The sequence below is a fragment of the Capra hircus genome, chromosome 4 (genome assembly GCF_001704415.2).
Source record: "Capra hircus breed San Clemente chromosome 4, ASM170441v1, whole genome shotgun sequence".
NCBI classification, from domain to species: domain Eukaryota; kingdom Metazoa; phylum Chordata; class Mammalia; order Artiodactyla; family Bovidae; genus Capra; species Capra hircus.
The window spans coordinates 1,627,583-1,648,233 of record NC_030811.1 but is presented as its reverse complement, the minus strand read 5'-3'; the positions used below and the strand labels follow the sequence as shown (position 1 = coordinate 1,648,233).

Here is a 20,651-nt window from a genome sequence, read left to right as displayed (position 1 = left end):
GAAGCATCACTTCCGCTTCACAGAACACACCAAAGCCTCTGACTGCGTGGATCACAACAGACTGTGGAAAATTATTAAAGAGATGGGAATACCACACCACTGTACCTGCCTCCTGCGAAACCTGCAGGTCAAGAAGCAACAGTTAGAACCAGACATGGAACAACGGACTGGTTCCAAATTGGAAAAGGAGTGCGTCAAGGCTGCTTATTCATGTAACTGATATGAAAAGTACATCATGCAAGATGCTGGGCTGGAGGAAGCACAAGCTGGAATCACGACTGCCGGGAGAAGTATCAATAACCTCCGACATGCAGATGACACCACCCTACGGCAGAAAGTGAGGAGGAACTAAGGGGCCGCTTGATGAAAGTGAAAGTGAAAAAGCTGGCTTAAAGCTCAACATTCAGAAAACAAAGATCATGGCTTCTGGTCCCATCACTTCATGGGAAATAGATGGGGAAACAGTGGGAACAGTGACAGACTTTATTTTCTTGGGCTCCAAAATCACTGCAGATGGTGACTACAGCCATGAAATTAAAAGATGCTTACTCCTTAGAAGAAAAGCTATGACCAACCTAGACAGCATACTAAAAAGCAGAGACATTATTCTGCCGACAAAGGTTCGCATACTCAAAGCTACGGTTTCTCCAGTGGTCATGTACGGATGTGACAGCGGGACTATAAGGAAAGCTGAGCGCAGAAGAATGGACGCTTCTGGACTGCGGTGCTAGAGAAGACTCTGGAGAGTCCCCTGGACTGCAAGGAGATCAAGCCAGTCAATCCTTAAGGAAATCTGTCCTGAATCTTCATTGGAGGGAATGATGCTGAAGTTGAAACTCCACTTTGGCTATCTGATGCGAAGAGCTGACTCTTTTGAAAAGACCCTGATGCTGGGGAAGACTGAGGGCAGGAGGAGAAGGGGATAGAGAGGATGAGGTGGTTGGATGGCATCACCGACTCAATGGACGTGAGTGTGAGTAAGCTCTGGGAGATGGTGGACAGGGAAGCCTTCGCGTGCTGCAGTCCATGCGGCTGCAAAGAGTCGGACACAACTGAGCAACTGAACAACAATGTGTAACATAAAATTTACCATTTTAACCATTTTTAAGCGTACAGTTCTGTGACATTAAGTACATTCACAGAGTCATGCAACCATCACCACCATCCATCTCCAGAGCTTCTTATACGCTCAAACTCTGCACTCATTCAACACTCTCCATCTGACCCCAGCCCACCCTCCATCTACTTTACGTCTCTATGAATCTGACCACACTAGGCTGCTCATATAAGTGAGATCCTAACAGTATTTGTCTTGTTGTATCTGATTTTATTTCACTCAGCATAATGCTCTCAAGGTTTATCTGTGTTGTAACATGTCAGAATCTCCTTCCTTGTTAAAGCTAATAATATTCCACTGTATGCACAAACCACAATTTATCTATTAATCCACTGATGGATACTGGGGCTGTTTCCAAGTTTGGTTGTCTATTATAAATAACCCTTCCATGAAAATGGTGTATATATTTATCTGTGGAGTCCTTGCTTTCAATTCTTTTGTGTACATACCCAAACCTGGAATATCTGGATCATATTATAATCATATTTTTAATTTTTTAAACAACCACTATACTATTTTCCACAGTGGCTATTATCATTTTATAGTCTGACTGACAGTGTACAAGAGTTTCAGTTCCTCAATATCCTCACCAATACTTGTTAGTTTTTTGTTGTTTTTTTTTTTCCCCTAGTAGCCAAATGGGTGTGGAGAAGGATCTCCCTGTGGTTTTGATTTCCATCCCCACTCCAGTACTCTTGCCTGGGAAATCCCATGGGCGGAGGAGCCTGGCAGGCTGCAGTCTATGGGGTCATGAAGAGTCGGACACAACTGAGCGACTTCCCCTTCTCTTTTCCCTTTCATGCACTGGAGAAGGAAATGGCAACCCACTCCAGTGTTCTTGCCTGGAGAATCTCAGGGACGGGGGAGCCTGGTGGGCTGCTGTCTATGGGGTCGCACAGAGTCGGACACGACAGAAGTGACTTAGCAGCAGCAGCAGCAACACCTAGTGATATCAGGGTCTGCTCCTGAGCTTACTGGCCACTTGTACGTCTTCTTCAAAGCAGTGTCTATTTAAGTCTTTTGTTCCTTTTTAAGGATCTGATAGAGTGAGATCCATCACTGTGTTCTTCAAAACTGTTTTGGCTATTCTTGGTTCTCTGCCTTCCATAGAATTATACTATCTCCTTGTCACATGCTATAAGATAACCTTAAAATTTTTAGCAGAGTTGTATTGACTCTAAAAAAACCTGAAAACTGGTATTGTTATCATATAAAGAAATTCATAAACATAAAAAAGCTACCCATTTACCTAGGTCTTTAACATCTTTCAATATGATTTTTTCTTTCCGTATATTATTTCAGTAAGTTTTAAAAACTCATTTGTTGGGTTTATTTCAATATACCTTAGTTGTCTTGCTATAGAAAAGATATCTGTAATTAGATTTTCTGTTTGTTGTTTTTATTGATTTTTCTGTATTAATGCTACATCCAGCTTCCTTGCTAAATTCTCTTATTTGATTTATAATTTATCTTTAGATTCTACAAGATTTTTCAAAAGACAACGTCATCTGTTAATCCAGACCGTTTCGCTTGTTCCTGTCAGTTCTTCCTTTTCTGGCCTAACTGTGGCTGGTAAAGAACTCTCCTACAGCGCTGTCTGTCACTGGAAATACAAGCACTCGAGATGGCTCTGACTATAAAGCGACTGCTTCTAGCGCCTGACTACTCAGAAGTGCCCGCGGCGGGCTCAGGGCAGACGCCCACGCGGCGGCAGTGCTCCCACAGCTCTTGGTCTGCTTTCTAACCGCCATGGTCACCCGTTTCACGGATGTGCTCTGTGTCTCTTCTGAGGTGCTCACTTGAGTCTTTTCTCTCATTTACTCTCCTAATAGGAATTACAGTCACAGACTTTCCAGTGTTAAACCAACCTTGATAGCTGAAATAATTTGTTTGAATGATGATCTGTTGTGTGCATAGTTGGATTCAGCTTACTATTTCCTGATTCATAAGAATTCATGAATAAGAATGGCTATAATGTTCCTTTCTCACACTAACCGTGTCTGCTTTCGGCATCAAGATCATACTAGTTCCATAAAATACAACTGTGCATGTTCCATCTTCAGATCGCTGGACAAATTTGCTGCAACTGCAGTTATCCATTTTTTAAAGTCTGAAGAAACATCCTGGAAACTGTCTCAACTTTTTTTTTAATCAGAATGACTTAACACAACTTTCATTTCTGGCAATACTGAGAACAAGGCATCTTAATTCCCTCTGCCAAGACAAGTCTAAACTGCTACATCAAATCTTTTCAAATCTCTGTGAAATCTTCTTTTTGTCTATCAACTCCGAGCAGTACATCGAATTTGGTACCTCTCACAATGCTGACTTTTCCCAGTTGTCTGGTCACCTTCTGGGTCCCTGCTCGTGTTTAACACACAAACCTCTTGTCCTGTTGCTTCTTCCTCTACCACCTCCTGCCTCTGGTGACGCTGGGTCTGAGAGTGACTGGGTGAGGCCTCTCAGGACCCTGTGTCCTGGCGGGCCTGTAAGCGTTTACGGGACGATCAGCCCCCAGGACCATGGGCTCTGTGTAAGTATTCCTGGAGCTCGCTGGCGGCAGCTCCACTCTGAACACCTGGCCCTTCCTGTTCTTCACATCCTTCAGCACATGGTTTTAATTTCTGTTAAAACCAGGTCTAAGAAGAATTTGAGGAACACACATACTTGGATATCCAGAAATATTAAAATCAGCCTGCTAACAGATGCAAAACTGGGTAACATCCTGTGGGACAATGAAATGGAATGCTGGGTGCTATCTTTTGTACAGGGAAGAAACCACTTACAGCCTCTATCAGACAAATTAATTTGCATCGGGCTCAGTTTCCTCCAGCTTCACTCTTTAAGCCAAAGGAGATGAAACACAGCCAGGTCAACAGAACACGAGCCAAGGGACACACCCCTGAGGGTCGCACAGTCCCCAGCACCCACTGGCAACACCCAGGGCCGCCTCCGTCCGCTCCCACATCTTGGACAATTTCCCTGGCACTAGAAAACTTATGTACACAAAATAATTTATTAAAATAAAGGCATAAAATATATGTACACACTAATTATAATTACACAATAATCCAAGTACAAATGTTGAAAGGTAATTTGGAATGATATAAAATACAACATGGGGTTAATTGGCTTTCTCTAAACTTGTTTAAATTATAATTTAAATATTAATGAAAAACCAACAGAAGTCAAGATATACAGGAGGATCGCCAAAATCATCAACCTTGTGAATATGCTTCATGCAAGCAAGAACGAACCAGGAAAATGAAACATTAAATATCCTGGAATACAGACACATTTAGGAAAGCTTTACATACATTTGCAGAAATCATCTTGGAATCCTGAGAAGGAATTTCTAAACACTAGACTGGAAAAGATCTTCTTTAAGCAACTTTAAGGTCACGAGGTCCTAAAGGTCCTAAAGGAAATCAACCCTGAATGTTCACTGGAAGGACTGATGCTGAAGCTGAAGCTCCAATACTTTGGTCACCTGATGTGAAGAGCCGACTCATTGGAAAAGACCCTGATGCTGGGAAAGACTGAAGGCAGGAGGAGAAGGGGACGACAGAGGATGAGACGGTTGGATGGCATCACTGACTCAATGGACTTGAGTTTGAGCCAAGCTCCAGGAGTTGGTGATGGACAGGGAAGCCTGGCGTGCTGCAGTCCATGGGGTCGCAGAGAGTGAGACACAACTGGGCAACTGAACAACAAGGTCATGAGAGGCCAAAACAGCTACAAAGCTAAAGAGGAGAGGCCAAAAGAAAAGACTGCGCCACACACTTGCTGATGGAATCAGGGCCAAGCCAAGCAGAGGCCACAGAGACTCCGAGGTCTGGAGAAGTGAGCAAAGAATGCCCCCAACTTTACAAATCGCTGAGTTTCACACGAAAGGTCTGTAAAGCTAACAGGCAGAGAGACAGAGGAATCAGGGACATCAATTCAAGCTGACAGGTAACAAACACTTCTTGCCACAGGAAACAGGGAAAACATGTGATCAATAAATGACCGATCAGTTGCACTGTCCCCGCAGCAGCCACAGCACCTAGCATACAAAAGGTGGCCAGCAGGAACTGACTGAGTGAGCTGGCAATGCCAGCAGACACTGCCACCCACAGGGCAGCAGCACTGAGGAACCCTGAGCGGCAGAAAGCAATGGGGTCAAGTCTACAGAGAGATGTCCGGGGGAGGGGATTATTAAAGGACAGGATGAAAATAAGAAGAGAATAGTGATTCCAGGTACTGCGAGCTGCAAAAAGTCCAAAACTACGTGTGATCGTAAGATTTAAGTATTAATATTAGGAATAATAGGTGATAGTAATATTACTGTGTACATTTCTTTAGAATAACTGAGTTATAGAAAAATTTATTTAGCTTCACGCTTTTTAATTACCTCACAAAATTAACTACAGATAGATTTAAATATTAGATCTTCGTAAAAACTCCCAGAAAAGATAGCTAAAATAGAATCGACTATATTACTCATCCTTGGCTTTGAAGGAATAATAACACTTTAATAACCTTAAACCAATATCAAATTACTAAGAAAATGTAAGTTTAAAACGGAAAAAAGCGAGGCTAAAATGAAATCAGGTTTTGTCGGCCTAGTTGTATGTTTGTTGTTAAGTAGTAAAGAATCTGCCTGACAAAGGAGGAGAGGCAGGAGACGTGGGCTCCATCCCCTGCATCAGAAAGACGCCCTGGAGGAGGGCATGGCGACCCACTCCAGTACTCTTGCCTGGAGAATCCCATGGAGAGAGGAGACTGGCGGGCTACTGCCCATGGGGTCACAAAGACTCAGACATGACTGCGCACATATACACACACTACCTGAGTTTCTCATACAGTTAATTGAAAGGCAGTATCCCTCGTTATTAATAGGACCAGCTCAAAAGTTTCTAAGTTTTACGAATCTTAAAGTACATTAAATAAACTTTCTAATGGTTTAGAAACCAACATTAATCATATATTTATAAACACTTAAAATTAAAATTCCATTAGACATCACGCTAAACTGATATTACACGTCAGGCTGGGCGATACAATGACACATCAGTTCAGCTCAGTGGCTCAGTCACGTCCGAGTCTACAGCCACACAGACTGCAGCACGCAAGGCTCCCCTGTCCATCACCAACTCCCAGAGCCTGCTCAAACTCATGTCCATCGAGTCGGTGATACCATCCAATCATCTCGTCCTCTGTCATCCCCTTTTCCTCCCGCCTTCAATCTTTTCCAGCATCAGGGTCTTTTCCAATGAGTCAGTTCATTGCATCAGATGACCAAAGTACTGGAGCTTCAGCATCAGTCCTTTCAATGAATATTCAGGACTGTTTTCCTTTAGGATTAACTGGTTTGATCTCCATGCAGTTCAAGGGACTCTCAAGAGTCTTCTCCAACACCACAGTCCAAAAGCATCACTTCTTTGGCACTTAGCTTTCTTTATGGTCCAACTCTCACAGCCATACATGACGACTATAAAAACCATAGCCTTGACTAGATGGACCTTTTTCGGTGATGTCTCTGCTTTTTAATCTGCTGTCTAGGTTTGTCACAGCTTTTCTTCAAAGAAGCAAGCATCTTTTAATTTCATGGCTGCAGTCACCATCTGCAGTGATTTTGAAGCCCAAGAAAATAAAGTCTGTCACTGTTTCCATTGTTTCCCCATGCTTTTGAACTGTGGTGTTGGAGAAGACTCTTGAGAGTCCCTTGGACTGCAAGGAGATCCAACCAGTCCATTCTGAAGGAGAGCAGCCCTGGGATTTCTTTGGAAGGAATGATGCTAAAGCTGAAACTCCAGTACTCTGGCCACCTCATGCAAAGAGTTGACTCATTGGAAAAGACTGTGATGCTGGGAGGGATTGGGGACAGGAGGAGAAGGGGACAACAGAGGACGAGATGGCTGGATAGCATCATGGACTCCATGGACGTGAATGTGAGTGAACTCCGGGAGTTGGTGATGGACAGGGAGGCCTGGCGTGCTGCGATTCATGGGGTTGCAAAGAGTTGGACACGACTGAGTGACTGAACTGAACTGATGGGACCAGATGCCATGATCTTAGTTTTTCGATAGCTGATAATTGATAAAATGTTGAAAATTATACATAATACTTTGAAAATACTGTTAGGCTAATTTCTTGGCTTGGTGTCCCTCAACAATACAGGTAGTAATATCGAACCCCAACTCCTGTGAGGTAGAGGCCTGTGGACTCTCAGGGGACTTCTGCTCAGAGCTAAGGCTGACAGACATTCCCTTTGAGTGAGTGAGAGAGAGAGAGAGAGAGAGAGAGAGAGTGTGTGTGTGTGTGTGTGTGTGTGTGTGTGTGTGTGTGTGTGTGTGTGAAACAAGTCTGCCCTTTTGCTGAGGGCTTTCAGTGGGGCTTGTTTCAACTCCCAGCCTGAAGAGAGAGAGAGTGTGAGTGTGTGAGTGTGTGTGTGTGTGTGTGTGTGTGTGTGTGTGTGAAACAAGTCTGCCCTTTTGCTGAGGGCTTTCAGTGGGGCTTGTTTCAACTCCCAGCCTGAAGAGAGAGAGAGTGTGAGTGTGAGAGTGTGTGTGTGTGTGTGTGTGTGTGTGTGTGTGTAACAAGTCTGCCCTTTTGCTGAGGGCTTTCAGTGGGGCTTGTTTCAACTCCCAGCCTGAATGTCCTGGACCACCTGTAACTACCTCCCTCCCCTGATAGGATATCACTTTTTCAGTTACCACTTAAGTTTCCTTGTACCTGTTTGATTTTAGCCCTTGGAGATTTTACGGAGGTGAGTTACAGACACAGTATTATTTAAAAGCAGTGCTAGAAGGCAGTGTGGAAGTCACTTCGTAGCAGAATGAAACTGGAAGTGGAAAACACGGACAGTGGCTTAAATAATCCAAGTAAACAATGATGAAGCCTGAACTAAGGCAATAACAGAAAGAGATAAGAATCTTGTTCAGGAGACTAAATGTGTATTTTAACGTGCAGGTTTTTATCACAACATAAGGTACTTCATTAAATCTCTTCTGAAAAAATCAGAAATATCATTTAATTCTAGGCCTTTAAGAAAGAAGCAAAAATCATTAAGAGATAAGATTTTCTGATACTTCAAAAAGGATTTTTTTTTTAAATTTAAGTCTTCCACAAGTCTTTTTAAAACCAGACTGCTTAAAATTTAATACTTGTTAATTAACAAGAGAAACATTAATATCAAGTAATCCCAGTAAAATATCAAAGTAAAAAAGCATTTAAATCCAATATTATAAAAACTTAAAATTTCTTCGTGTTTCAAGAAAGATGGCAAGAAATGTTTCCTTTAAATTGACCATTTTAGTACATTTAATTCTTTTTCTGCTGTTGATGTATGCTTATTTTTTTGTTTTTGCCTACTCATCTTATTTTTAATGACTAAAAGAACATACATTTTATGTATTTTTAAACAGTTCAACTGCTTTCAAAGTCAATCAGTCTGTAATAACAGTAAGAGTTTGTCTTTCTAGATGAGAATTTCTTTTCCTTACCAGAAAGTGTGCAAATCAATAAATTTTCTAGTGTAACTATTAATGACTTCAGTTTTAAAGAAAAGTAGATATACTACAACCTAAAAGATTACTTCATGTCAAAATTATCAAACAATCCTATTGCTTTGGATGTGTCTGAACACACAACTTTTATTCTGGTACAAATGGGCCAAATAAACAGGCTGTAAAGTGATGGTATCGGGTCCCAGCTGTACACGGTGCACATTTCATAGGGATCACAAGATTTCACTGTGGCAGGCTAAATAAATGACTTTACAGACAAGTAAACTGTTGCTCAGTCGTGTCTGACTCTTTGCAACCCCATGGACTGCAGCCAGCCAGGCTCCTCTCTCTACGGAATTCTCCAGGCAAGAATCCTGGAGTGAGCTGCCATGCCCTCTCCTCCAGGGGATCTTCCTGACCCAGGGATGGAATCCAGGTCTCCTGCACCGCAGGCAGGTTCTTTATCACCTGAGCCACCAGGGAAGCCCAAATAAATGTGAGTTTAAGTGCCCAAAACCAGAAGATTCTAGCAACCCTAACTAGCCGCTGGGCGAGCTCTCGTCCTACAGACCTGATTATGTAAGACGCTCTCTAGTCAGCACTGAACCTGGCATTTAACTTTACTTTCAAACAAAATTCACTACAACCAAGGGTAGCCAGTTTTCAACTTCCCCAAAAAAGTTTTAGAAGAGAGACTCTAATTGATGATAATGATTATTCCTATAAAACTTTTATGTATATCAGAAGTATTAGGGCCAGTTTAATTAAAAGTATAATTAGTTTAAAATCTGAACCTGGTGATTTTTTATTTCCTCCTTACCTAAACTTCTCAATTAACAGATTATGAGACATTCGTTGGTGATTTAATTATCATATAAAATAAAGTTTAAAATTCAGTTACCTATTAAATATAATACCTTTTTTTATGACCTACACTGTTACAAGATAAAAACACTTCTATTTCAAAAAGTAAATAAAGCTGTGTTGGTTGACGCCACTGTAACTTCTTATATCATTTGCTATCACATGTGAAGCAACCCCACACAAACCTTCCTGATGCCTCATCACTGACTTGCTCACAGCTGGTGCCTCTAAGCCTCTGATGATGATGGCACTTCTATCTGCACCTTGGTGCTTTACACTCGGGTTAGGTGAGGCACCCGGAGGGCGAGGCCAGACTGCAGTCCACTGTACAGATGGAGACACTAAGAAGCGAGCCTGGATGTTGAGGTCAGCAAAGAAGACTCAGGGGTTGCGTCCGGGTCTTCTGAATGCCAGCTCATGGTGCTGCCACCGTACTACCAGGCAAAGAAAGGGAAAATCCAGCCACACAGCAAAATCTCTCCCCTTCCGATAACTGGAAAGTGTCGCATTATTACAAAGTGTGCGGGAACTGAGCAATGTGCTCTAAAAGCACAGCTGCTCTTTCACAGCAACTGATACCACCATTGACATCATGACCTAGTTGCCTCCATCATGCAAGTGTACCAGGAAGAGTGATGAAATTAACACCATTCCATTAACTAAATGATTTTTAATTCAAAATCGTTTTAAACTCGAATAAGTTTTAAATAAAATAAATGCAACCTTTTCTTCAACATAATACTTTTATACGTCTTCCTCTGAGACCCTGCATGTCAAGCTCCAATGTCTGAAGTGCTGTTTATGTTGTTATAACCACACCTTTCACAGCAGAGTCACGATGCCAAAAGGAGCCTTGCACATAACAACACTGCCAGAGCCCAGTGTTCTGAAAATAATCAGCATTATCCATATTGTTTCCACAGAAAAACTCAGACCCTCAGCTGAAGGAAGGTAGAGGAATTCTTTTAATAAATTACTGAATGATTTTCTTTTCTTGAAGGTGTTGGGAAAATCAAATTAACACATAACAATAGCTAGTGAGATATGACTCCATTTTCTGTAGTAAACACCAAGATCAAAACGAGACCCAAGGTAAATTTCCTTGAAAGGGCCCCAGCAGGAGCTTCCCCGTTTGCACGTGATTTCCTCTCACCCACAAAAACCAGGCCAAATATGCGCATGTGCCGCTAACACTAAGCAGCACTTCCTCAATCACTCATTCCCAGCAATTTATGGATGATCAGTGGCAAAAACGAGCAAAAATAATGAAAGAATGCAGCGGGCTTCCTACTCATTTCTGTGTCTTTTTAAGATGGAGGCCTGATACAAATTAGCCACTGGGGGGAAAAGTCATCTGGTCATAAACTACAGTACAAGGCCCCTTTTATGTAAGTTTTGCCAAAAGGGACACAAACCAGGACGACTTCAAACTGTGACCCAGGATAGGAACATATTAAAGCGATGTCTGCTGCTCCTCCACTGTGCTGTCACGGTGCTCAGCTTTATAGGCCTTGCAAGCACTGGCACCCAGCTCTTCGCTTCCACCTGGCCAGTCTAATTAATTAGGGAAGGAAGTTACCTCAGATTTTGTCCTTTCTGCTTTTATTATCAAGCACTTTGTTTGAAGTTTGAGGAGTTAACCTCTTAATCCTACAGACCGTGTGCTATGTTCTGGACATTTGGGGATGTCTGGATGGCTTCGGTAATTGGTCAGGATGTTGCTGTCACTTATGGTAAATTTTATGCCACAACTTCAAATCAAAGATAGGCATTAAAGTGAGGCACAGTATAAAGTTACTCCCAGAAACATGTTTGGTTCATGAAACAATCTGTCATCGAAGAGATTTTTTTTTTTTACTTTCATTAAGTTGTTAAATTCTTTTCCTCATGACACTTTATTTTCTTTATGACATTTTAATTCAAAGTGAGATGCTAACATACAATATGAAACAGACATATTCCTAACTCCCATTTAAACTCCGGCTAGAGATCACAGAGAGTCAGACACAACTGAGCGACTGGGCTGAGCTGAACTGAGAGAGCAGACTGGTTGATTATGCAATCGAAAAACATCTTCTGACATCATCTGAAATAATCCAGAGGTCCCTCCGAGGCAGCGTGGGGAGAAAGAGTTACACAGGTGACCTGAGAATGACAGGAACTGGCACGCGGTCAGCCCCAAGACCCTCACACTCTGGTACAAGACTGAGCGGACAAGACAAAAGCTGTGGGAACACATCTCCACCACAAAACAAAGACAGAACCCCAGACACCACCTCTTCATCAGAGCTGAGACACAAGACGCAAGCAGAGGACAGGCTCAAGTACACGTGAGCACAGGTAAGGCTCACTGCAGCATAGACAGGTGACCGCGGAATAATCTAAACACACATGAGCACAAGTAAGGCTCACTACAAGACAGATAGGTGACTGCGAAATAACCTCAGCTAACTACTAACAGAATTCCAAGGTAAAAGTGACCTTCTTACAAAAACAAAACAAAAAAACCTGCTTTATCAAAACCACTTACATTCTCCTACCCTTGAGAATTATATAGAAGGGAAACAGCTAGGAGATGGGCCCAATAAAAAAGAAACAAAGGCCAAGGCCAGGAGAGAGAGGAAAGGCGATCTAAGGCCCTTAAAAGGACACGGTCAATCCCCCAGGCCTAAAATGTCCTGTTTGAATTAACATAGCGGTTTAATTAAAAACTAAGTAGAGAATTCTGCTTAATTTGATTCTCAATTCGAGCTCTGCATCCGCCATGGCCAGTGGCCAATTTCCGCATCTCGGCACGATATGCACGGGGCTGCTTTAAAATCGACTGCCCAGGGGAATCAATGGGAGTTTGGTGGGGCCATGTGCCATTCAGGGGCTCCGCCAGACTTTGACGCAGTAAAACAGCACCAGGAGGGAGGCCGAAGGGAACAAAAGGAAATTTCACTTAACCATATTACAAGTTTGTCATTACTCAAATTATTGTGCTGAATCTACCAATTACGGTGCTTTCTAAAGCTCTCCTCAAGGTCGCCTTGGAAGTAGATGTGTCAAATGTAACCAATGAACAAAGCGCTTTAAAGGGACCCATGTCAAAATGTCAGCAGCCCACCCCCTGCATCAGAGCAGTGGAGTTCCTCACTGTGGTACAGCCTATGGCAACACCACCTGTGGAAAGCACTGGAGATGCTACCAAACACTGTTCAGAATCTGAACAGTAGATACAAGTGGTCGTATTTAACGGGACGGCACAGTGCTGCAAGCACAAAGACGCCTAACACATTAGACTGAAACAGACAATGCTAACAACAACCCCTGAAACTTCCCTGTGACTGGAAAAGGTAAACATTGTGAATGAAATTCCATGATTACTCAGACTTTGAAGCTCTCTAAACATTCCTAATAAGGTCTAGATGACATTCTTTTTAAATTTTACTGAAACATATTTGATTTACAATGTTGTGTTAATTTCTGCTGTATACCAAAGTGACGCAGTTATACATATATGTATTCTTTTTCAAATTCCTCTCCTTAGGTTTATCACAGAATATTGAATATGGCTGGAGGGACTCTTAGGCAGTTTAGATTCTGCTTCAGTACATGCCATTTCAAAATGGGAAAAATAATGTGGAATCATAAAATTGTCTAATAATACGTGAATAATTAAGAGCTGACTGCTGTATTTCTTTGCTTCCCAAATATCTACGCATGTAACACTGATGTGTTCTAGAGTACGCAACAGTCAAATGCACGAAGCTCTAAGATAGCGACACGACACCTAATGTTTATGGAGTTCAACCCTGGGTTACGTGTTTCACGTGGACAACCACTTCTCATTCAGTCTTCCAGACGGAACGGTGAGGTAACTATCATTACTAGACCCACTCCACAGAAAGAAAACCTGAGGTGTAGATGATGCCGCCAGCCCAGGCAGCCGGACACTAAAGACAGACTCTCCCCCATAGTCCTGCAGCCTCTCCTCCACAGCCCCGCCGCCAGCACTAAGAGAACTATTCTGCCTCTTCCCCTCCAAGCCACCTCCCTCCTTCCTTCAGCAGCATTTATTAAAGGCCACACACTTTACTTGGTCTCTGCAACTCCCATTCGTCCCCCAGCCACCAGAGTCTCATAACAGGAGCCATCCTGAGCTCTGCACCCCTCCCTTTAAATCCTGGCTGTGTCTGGGAATTAACAGGATGGGTCAGGCCCACTGCATCCTGCAATCCCTGGGCACATTAGTCCCCTCAGAGACCATGCAGTGTAGCTGGTGGCTGGAGGGACTTGAGGAGACATACTCAGAGATGCACTCAGAAAAGGCACTCTTTTAATCACGTACAGAGACTAGAAGTAAAAAAACTGGAAGGAAGAACTGCTGTCTAACTGCAGGTGCAACATCTCTCTACTTGCCTTCTTACACCGCTCCTCAAGCTGTCTCCTCTCTGACCTCGGTGGACAAGGGCGAACAGAACAGTAACTTCTCACCGGGTTTTTGCGTCGACTGTTTTTAATTCTAGAGATGGTGCTACCTCTGCTCCGACAGCCCCTTTTCCAGTTGGTTAGTTCACAGGAAGGGAGGACAATGATCTGGATGCAAGAGGTCTGTCCATACTGCACTGTTTTTAAAATAATCTATTTAACTAATAACCAGACTTTTACATAAAGCATAACCTAGGGAGCATACCTTTAATCTCCAAATATGAAAATACATTTATAACACTGAGCTTTACGTAGTTTCTGAACTTGGTAAGATACCTCATGAGACAGACGGGGAGTGGGGGGAACTCTGCATGCATGAAGCAAGCACAGACAAGGCCCTTTTAGTGGCTCTGTTTGAGAGCCGGGGCGTGACTGCTTTGGGTGGGTAGTGTCCCCACAGAGCGCTCTGCATGCGCTCTGCTCTGCTCTGTCCCCCTTCCCCAGGGCGCATGCTGACACTCTGACGCACGCACTTACCTCTAAACGCACTTGAACGGAACAGCAGATGCCAAAGTCTCGTCAGCCACCCTGTGCCAACTCCCCGGTGTCGACAGCATAAAACCCAGGCTACGTGGCAGAGGACGCGGGCTTCGGGGTCTGGTCCTGGCCAGTGCCCTGTCTCCATTCTCCACTCGGAGCTAAGCATCGGCCACTCCCTAGTTCAGGCAGTGTCTCGGCCTTTGCTCAAACCTGGATGCTCGCCTGCAAGTCTCAGCTCATGGGCAGGATCACTCCTCCCTGAAGTCTTCCCAATTCTCTAGGCAAACCAAGACATCCCTCCCAGAGCAGCCTGCTGGGTAGAAGCTCCTCCAGCACCTCTGGTGTCTCCCTGTGTGAACCCTCGAGGGCAAGAGCACTGCCTCTCCGTCTCCGTGCCCGCAAGCCCCTCTAGCAGCGCAGGAGTCACTGCTCAGCAGGCCTAGAGACTCTGCCGGGTGAGTGCTGCCCCCACAAGGCCCCCACGCTCCACAGAACGCGCTCGCTCCAGCGCCTCCGACCGCCCCATTTCTTTCCTCCGATGACCTCTTTCTTCTCCGTGACCGAATTCCTTCCTTTCGACCCCTCTTTGACGTTCTGTTCCTCGTTCCAGTCTCCTAGAGCTCCATCTTTCGGTTTCCAGACCACACCCGCTCTGTGCACTGCCACCTGCCACACCCCTGCAGCACACCCCTGCCCCCTTGCAGCACGCCTCTGGTCCTCCACCCCTGGGCCCCTGGCCGGCCGCTGCCCAGCAGGCGCCCTGCCGGCTGTGCCCGCGCTCCCCAGTGCTGGCCTGTGAAGACCTGCGCACCCTAGGAAGGCAAGAAGCGAGCCGTGGGTCTCAGTGCCAGTTCTGCAGTGGCAGACATGAAGCTCTTAGACAATTCAGTAACATTAACGCCCGTGCATAGAAAAGGAGACTTTGAACTGAATCCCTTTCCACAACAAACCTTTCTATGATTCTTCAAGAAATTATGTTTTTTATTTTTTGGTTTTTTTGTTATGTTTATTTGTTTAAACTGAAACTATACAAAAGTTGTTCCCATTACATGGATGACTTAACTAATTTACATATATCATTATAAAAAACAAATCAAATATATAAAAGACAATGTTCTCAATGCAGGTTTGACCACCATACACAACCACCCACTCTGATCTCAGTAGATTCACCAAACATGAAAGCAACCATAGACCACAGTATGAATATGAATAACTCTTAACTAAAAGTTAAAAAGGTGTCATGTGTCTGTAAACTGTAACACTAGAACTCATTTCGTCAAGTTTTAAAAGTCACTCAAAAAGTATTAACTACTGAAATCCTTCCATTATAGTCCAAGCTTTCATAGCAAAGAGCTCCACAAGCTATAAATAGAAATGTTCCCTTCACTTTAAAATGTCCTACTATTCAAGGACAGAGGGAGTGATTCCCACTTACAAGGTCTGGGTTGACTGTCTAAGATGCTGGCAGTCTGCTCTCTGCCCACTCCTCAGCCTGCCACACTCAACTCGCAGGAAGTCACGGATCCTGGGAACCTGACAATCCAGGGCAGCCTGGTAAATGCTGCCCTCCTGCAGACACTGGGTGTGAAACCACTTCTACATCAAGATATAGCTTAAGACTTTTAGAATTTCATGTCATGCTTTACAGTAAATGCCAGTATCGAGGAAAAGAATAATAGCTATTGTATCAGGCTTATTCAAGAACATTCCACCAACTCTGCACATACTATAAAAAGCATTCAAAGGTCAAACGATGACTTCCTTCCTGTGGACACTTTCATTAACTCAATGTGTAACATTATTAACATTATTGTAAGAGCATTATTAATATTAATAAGGCATTGCTATTATTAAATATTTTACATTTCAGTAAAAGTTGCTTAAGCCTACTATTTCTAGCTCAACAATGAATGACATTTACTTCTTCATTTAAGAAATTTAATTCTAAAACATCATTTACTTACCTTTTTCAGACCAGCAAAACCTTCTGATTCCAGAAAGAAAAAGGCAAAGGGCATCAACACAAATAAACAAAGATTGGAAAAGAGAGAAGCAAGGTTCCACAAACCTATGAGGATAACAATAAAGGAAAGATGAGTTAGATATTGACAACCTTGTCAAAGAAAACTGCTGTGCTAAATTGTGCTATCAGTCAAAGCTCTGTGCTTTTTAATAGTAAAAAATAAACATAAACTTAATAGAGAGGCCTAACAAAGGACCTAAACTGAGCAATCAGAATAATAATTACACATTTCTGTAAAATTTTTATAACTCTGCGACTTGTACTACTGGTAAAAGTCAATAGAAACTACGGATTTTTCCCCATGCTCTAAAATAAATCCACTAAACATACGATATGTGCCACAGTCCAAAGACACAGCCTCTTCAGACACATTGGCACCTGAATATTTAAATGAGAGCCAGCAGCATGTACTGAGCGCTTAATAAACGCCAGATACTCCACTAACCATTTTACATGTATTATCTTGTTTAATTTAAGCCTCATAAAACCCTAAAAGTAATAATTAGCATTTATTGAGCCCTCATGTGCCAAGCACTGTTCTAAATGATTTACAGATATTATACAAACTCATTTAGTCTTCACAGCAATCCCCCAACATGACAGAGGCTGGTTATATAAAACCCGCCAAGCCTGCAGAGCCTACGTGGAGCTACACTAATTGCCGGGATTTTTTAAAACTACCGCATCAGAGAAGTTTAGTAAAAAGCAAGTTTACATCACCTTTTCCCTTTCTGGCACATTCTACACTCATAAAATCACAATAAAAAGCAATTGAGATGATAGTAAGAGTTGATTTTTAAAAATACAGACCTTTAGGTATCTCACTGGGATATCTGGACCAGCAGCTCACTTTTTATAGGTTATACACCCAACTTTAAAACTGATGGCTATAATCGTCATTAAAATTTATACAATCAAAGATAAAAATTATGCTAAGCATAAATTCAACACACTACATACACTTAAAATCCAACGCTTTTGAAAACGGGCAACTGATGTTCTTCTGAGACCCTTACTTATGTGGCACTGTTCCAGGCACTGGAGATGCAGCAATGGAGGAAACACACACCGCTGCTCTCGGGGACCTTCCACTTCAGACACACGGAGACCCACACCGAGCCCTCAGGGAGCCAAGGGAAACAGCTCCCAACTGCCCTGGTTCAGACCCCATGCACGTTTCGTCACACCCTAAACCCTCTTGGGAACAGACAGGAATGTAAACAAAAAGAATGCAGCACTCGTACAAGTTACCTAGAGGCACCTCCTTTAGTAAACACGGTGATATAATTAAAACCCAGTCTGCTGTCTCTTATTCAAAAATCTAGATAGGTTGAATGACTTTACAGTATATATTCATCTTAGCAGGAAACAGAATGTTTTACAAAGTGTCTTCAAAAACAATGTCTCATATCTTTCAAAGGGAAAAACTTTAATTTGTACTTGTAAAAATAAAAACTGTTCTAAAATACTTAACCACTTGGCAGTCTTAAAAAAAATTAAGGTGCTAAAAATCTTAATCTTCTTCAATCAGAGGGGTTATAGTTACAGCCAATTGTATTGTGTTAATAACCAGGAAAGACACATGAGGATGGTGACCAAACGGACACACAAGACCTCCAGACAGACCCGGGTTCAAGCCCCTGCACTTCATGTGACAAGCCTTCCAGGTCACAGGTTCGTCCTCTACACGAGGCTGAGGATCACGTCTGTAGGTGACGCTGAGAATTCAGTGAAATAATGCATGGACAACCAGCACATCTGTCACAAAACAAGCACTTAATGACTTTTTCCTTTTAATAACCATCGCATCCCCAGAGGCTACTAACACACGGTGCTAATTAGCTCCCATACCAAGCTACCGGACTCTCCGAGCACCCGTGTTCACTTGGTAAAAAAGCAGGACATAGATAAAAAGCAAGAATATTAATCTGTAGCAAATTTGCGGAGTTATTATTGCTATAGTGTGTATAATTTATTGACAATTTATGACTTTATTGACATAAAGTGTACAATGTCATAAACTTTTACAGTTACGTCACCGTAACCAAGACAACAAACGCAACCGTCACTCCCAGCTTCCTTACCATTTTATCATCTCTGCCTCCTGCACTCTCTACCCTACTCCACACTCCAGGAGTCAGATTCTGCACTTTACAAAACACTACATTTTTTATATAAAACTAAAGTTTTCTATGCATGGCAAATGTAGTATATGCTCTTGTTTCTGTCTGGCTTTTGCCACCTGGCGCAAGCCTGCTGAGGTTTCTCAAGCTGCGGCACATCGGTAGCCTGCCCCTCTGTATCAGGTTGCATTCAGTTCACCACACTCCACCCAGGTCCCTGCAAACTATCCGAGCTGCGGTTCTCACAACTGAAGCTATGTTTAGTTGTGTCTCACAACCAAAGTTGTAGTTTATACAACACAACTTTATACATAAACTTGAGTTTTATACACTCAAGTACAAGTCATCATATGGACACAAGCTTTCCTATCTTTTGGGTAAATACGTGAGCGTGCAATGTCTGGGTCATAAAGCAGGTGTGTTTCTTAACATTTAAAGAAACTGCCAAAATGTTTTCCAAAGTGGGTATACAATTTCACATACCCACCAGCAGAGCTGAAGTCTCATCCACATTTGACAAAAAAAGGGTCTCTCCCGCCTCAGTGGTTCTCACAGACGCACACTGGTATCTCGTCACGGCTGTAATTTGCATTGCCCCCATGAATAATAACGTCAAATCTTTTCATGAACTTATCTGCCATCCATTTACAACTTCTTTGCTAAATGTCTCTCCCAATGTGTTGCCCACTGTTTCATTGGGTTGTACTTAGTGAGTCTGGAAGCTCTTTATATACTCTGATTACAAGTCTTTTATAAGGCATATGATTTCCAGATACCTTCTCCCACTCTGTGAATTATCTTTTCATCTTCTTAACACCATCTTTCAAAGAACAAGATTTCCCAATGTTGACAAAGTGCAATTTATCAATGCTTTCTTTACAGATCATGCTTTAGCTATCTTGCTGAAGAAACTACAGCCTAACCCAATGGCAAAGACTTTCCCCTCTATTTCCCTCTCCAAGTGTTACAGTTTACATTTAAGCTGATGATTCTTTTGCATTACTTTCTGCCAGATATGGACTGAAGTTCATTTTTAAACCTATGACCAACTATCCAATTGCTCCAGTACCATTTATTGAAAACCGCCTCTTCTGCCAAACTGCCTTTACATCTTTGTTAAAAATAAATTTACATTTGGATGTATTCCTGGACCCTGTAGTCCATTTAGTTAGCCTATCTGTCCATCTCTGTGCTGATGCATGTGATTTTTGAGCCCCCCAAAATAAAGTCTGACACTGTTTCCCCATCTATTTCCCATGAAGTGATGGGACCAGATGCCATGATCTTCGTTTTCTGAATGTTGAGCTTTAGGCCAACTTTTTCACTCTCCTCTTTCACTTTCATCAAGAGGCTCTTTAGTTTCTCTTCAGTTTCTACCATAAGGGTCGTGTCATCTGCCTATCTGAGGTTATTGATATTTCTCCCGGCAATCTTGATTCCAGCTTGCATTTCTTCCAGCCCAGCGTTTCTCATGATGTACTCTACATATAAGTTAAATAAGCAAGGTGACAATATACAACCTTGATATGCTCCTTTTCCTATTTGGAACCAGTCTGTTGTTCCATGTCCAGTTCTAACTGTTGTTTCCTGACCTGCATACAGATTTCTCAAGAGGCAGGTAAGGTGGTCTGGTATTCCCATCTCTTTCACAATTTTCCACAGTTTATTGTGATCCACACAGTCAAAGGCTTTGGCATAGTCAATAAAGCAGAAATAAGATGTTTTTCTGGAACTCTCTTGCTTTTTCCATGATCCAGCAGATGTTGGCAATTTGATCTCTGGTTCCTCTGCCTTTTCTAAAACCAGCTTGAACATTTGGAAGTTCACAGTTCACATACTGCTGAAGCCTGGCTCAGAGAATTTTGAGCGTCACTTTACTAGCGCATGAGATGAGTACAATTGTGCGGTAGTGTGAGCATTCTTTGGCATTGCCTTTCTTTGGGACTGGAATGAAAACTGACCGTTTCCAGTCAGAGAGCATCTTTTATGACTTCAAGCATTGGAATTTGTTCAATGGCACAGGATATGGCTTTCTCGGTCACATCCCCAGAGCACTTGAAAAGAATGTGTACCCCATG

The 20,651-nt window shown here is 42.6% G+C and overlaps 1 protein-coding gene across 3 annotated transcripts in view; it reads right to left on the bottom strand.

The window, feature by feature from the left end:
* The window catches only part of LMBR1 (limb development membrane protein 1), a 135,937-nt gene that overhangs the window by 72,263 nt on the left and 43,023 nt on the right, over window positions 1-20,651 (bottom strand). For all 3 annotated transcript variants that reach the window (XM_018046643.1, XM_018046644.1, XM_013963627.2), the window contains exon 5: window positions 16,392-16,495. In XM_018046643.1, coding sequence (XP_017902132.1) covers window positions 16,392-16,495 — 104 coding nt within the window. The remainder of the gene's footprint in view (window positions 1-16,391; window positions 16,496-20,651) is intronic.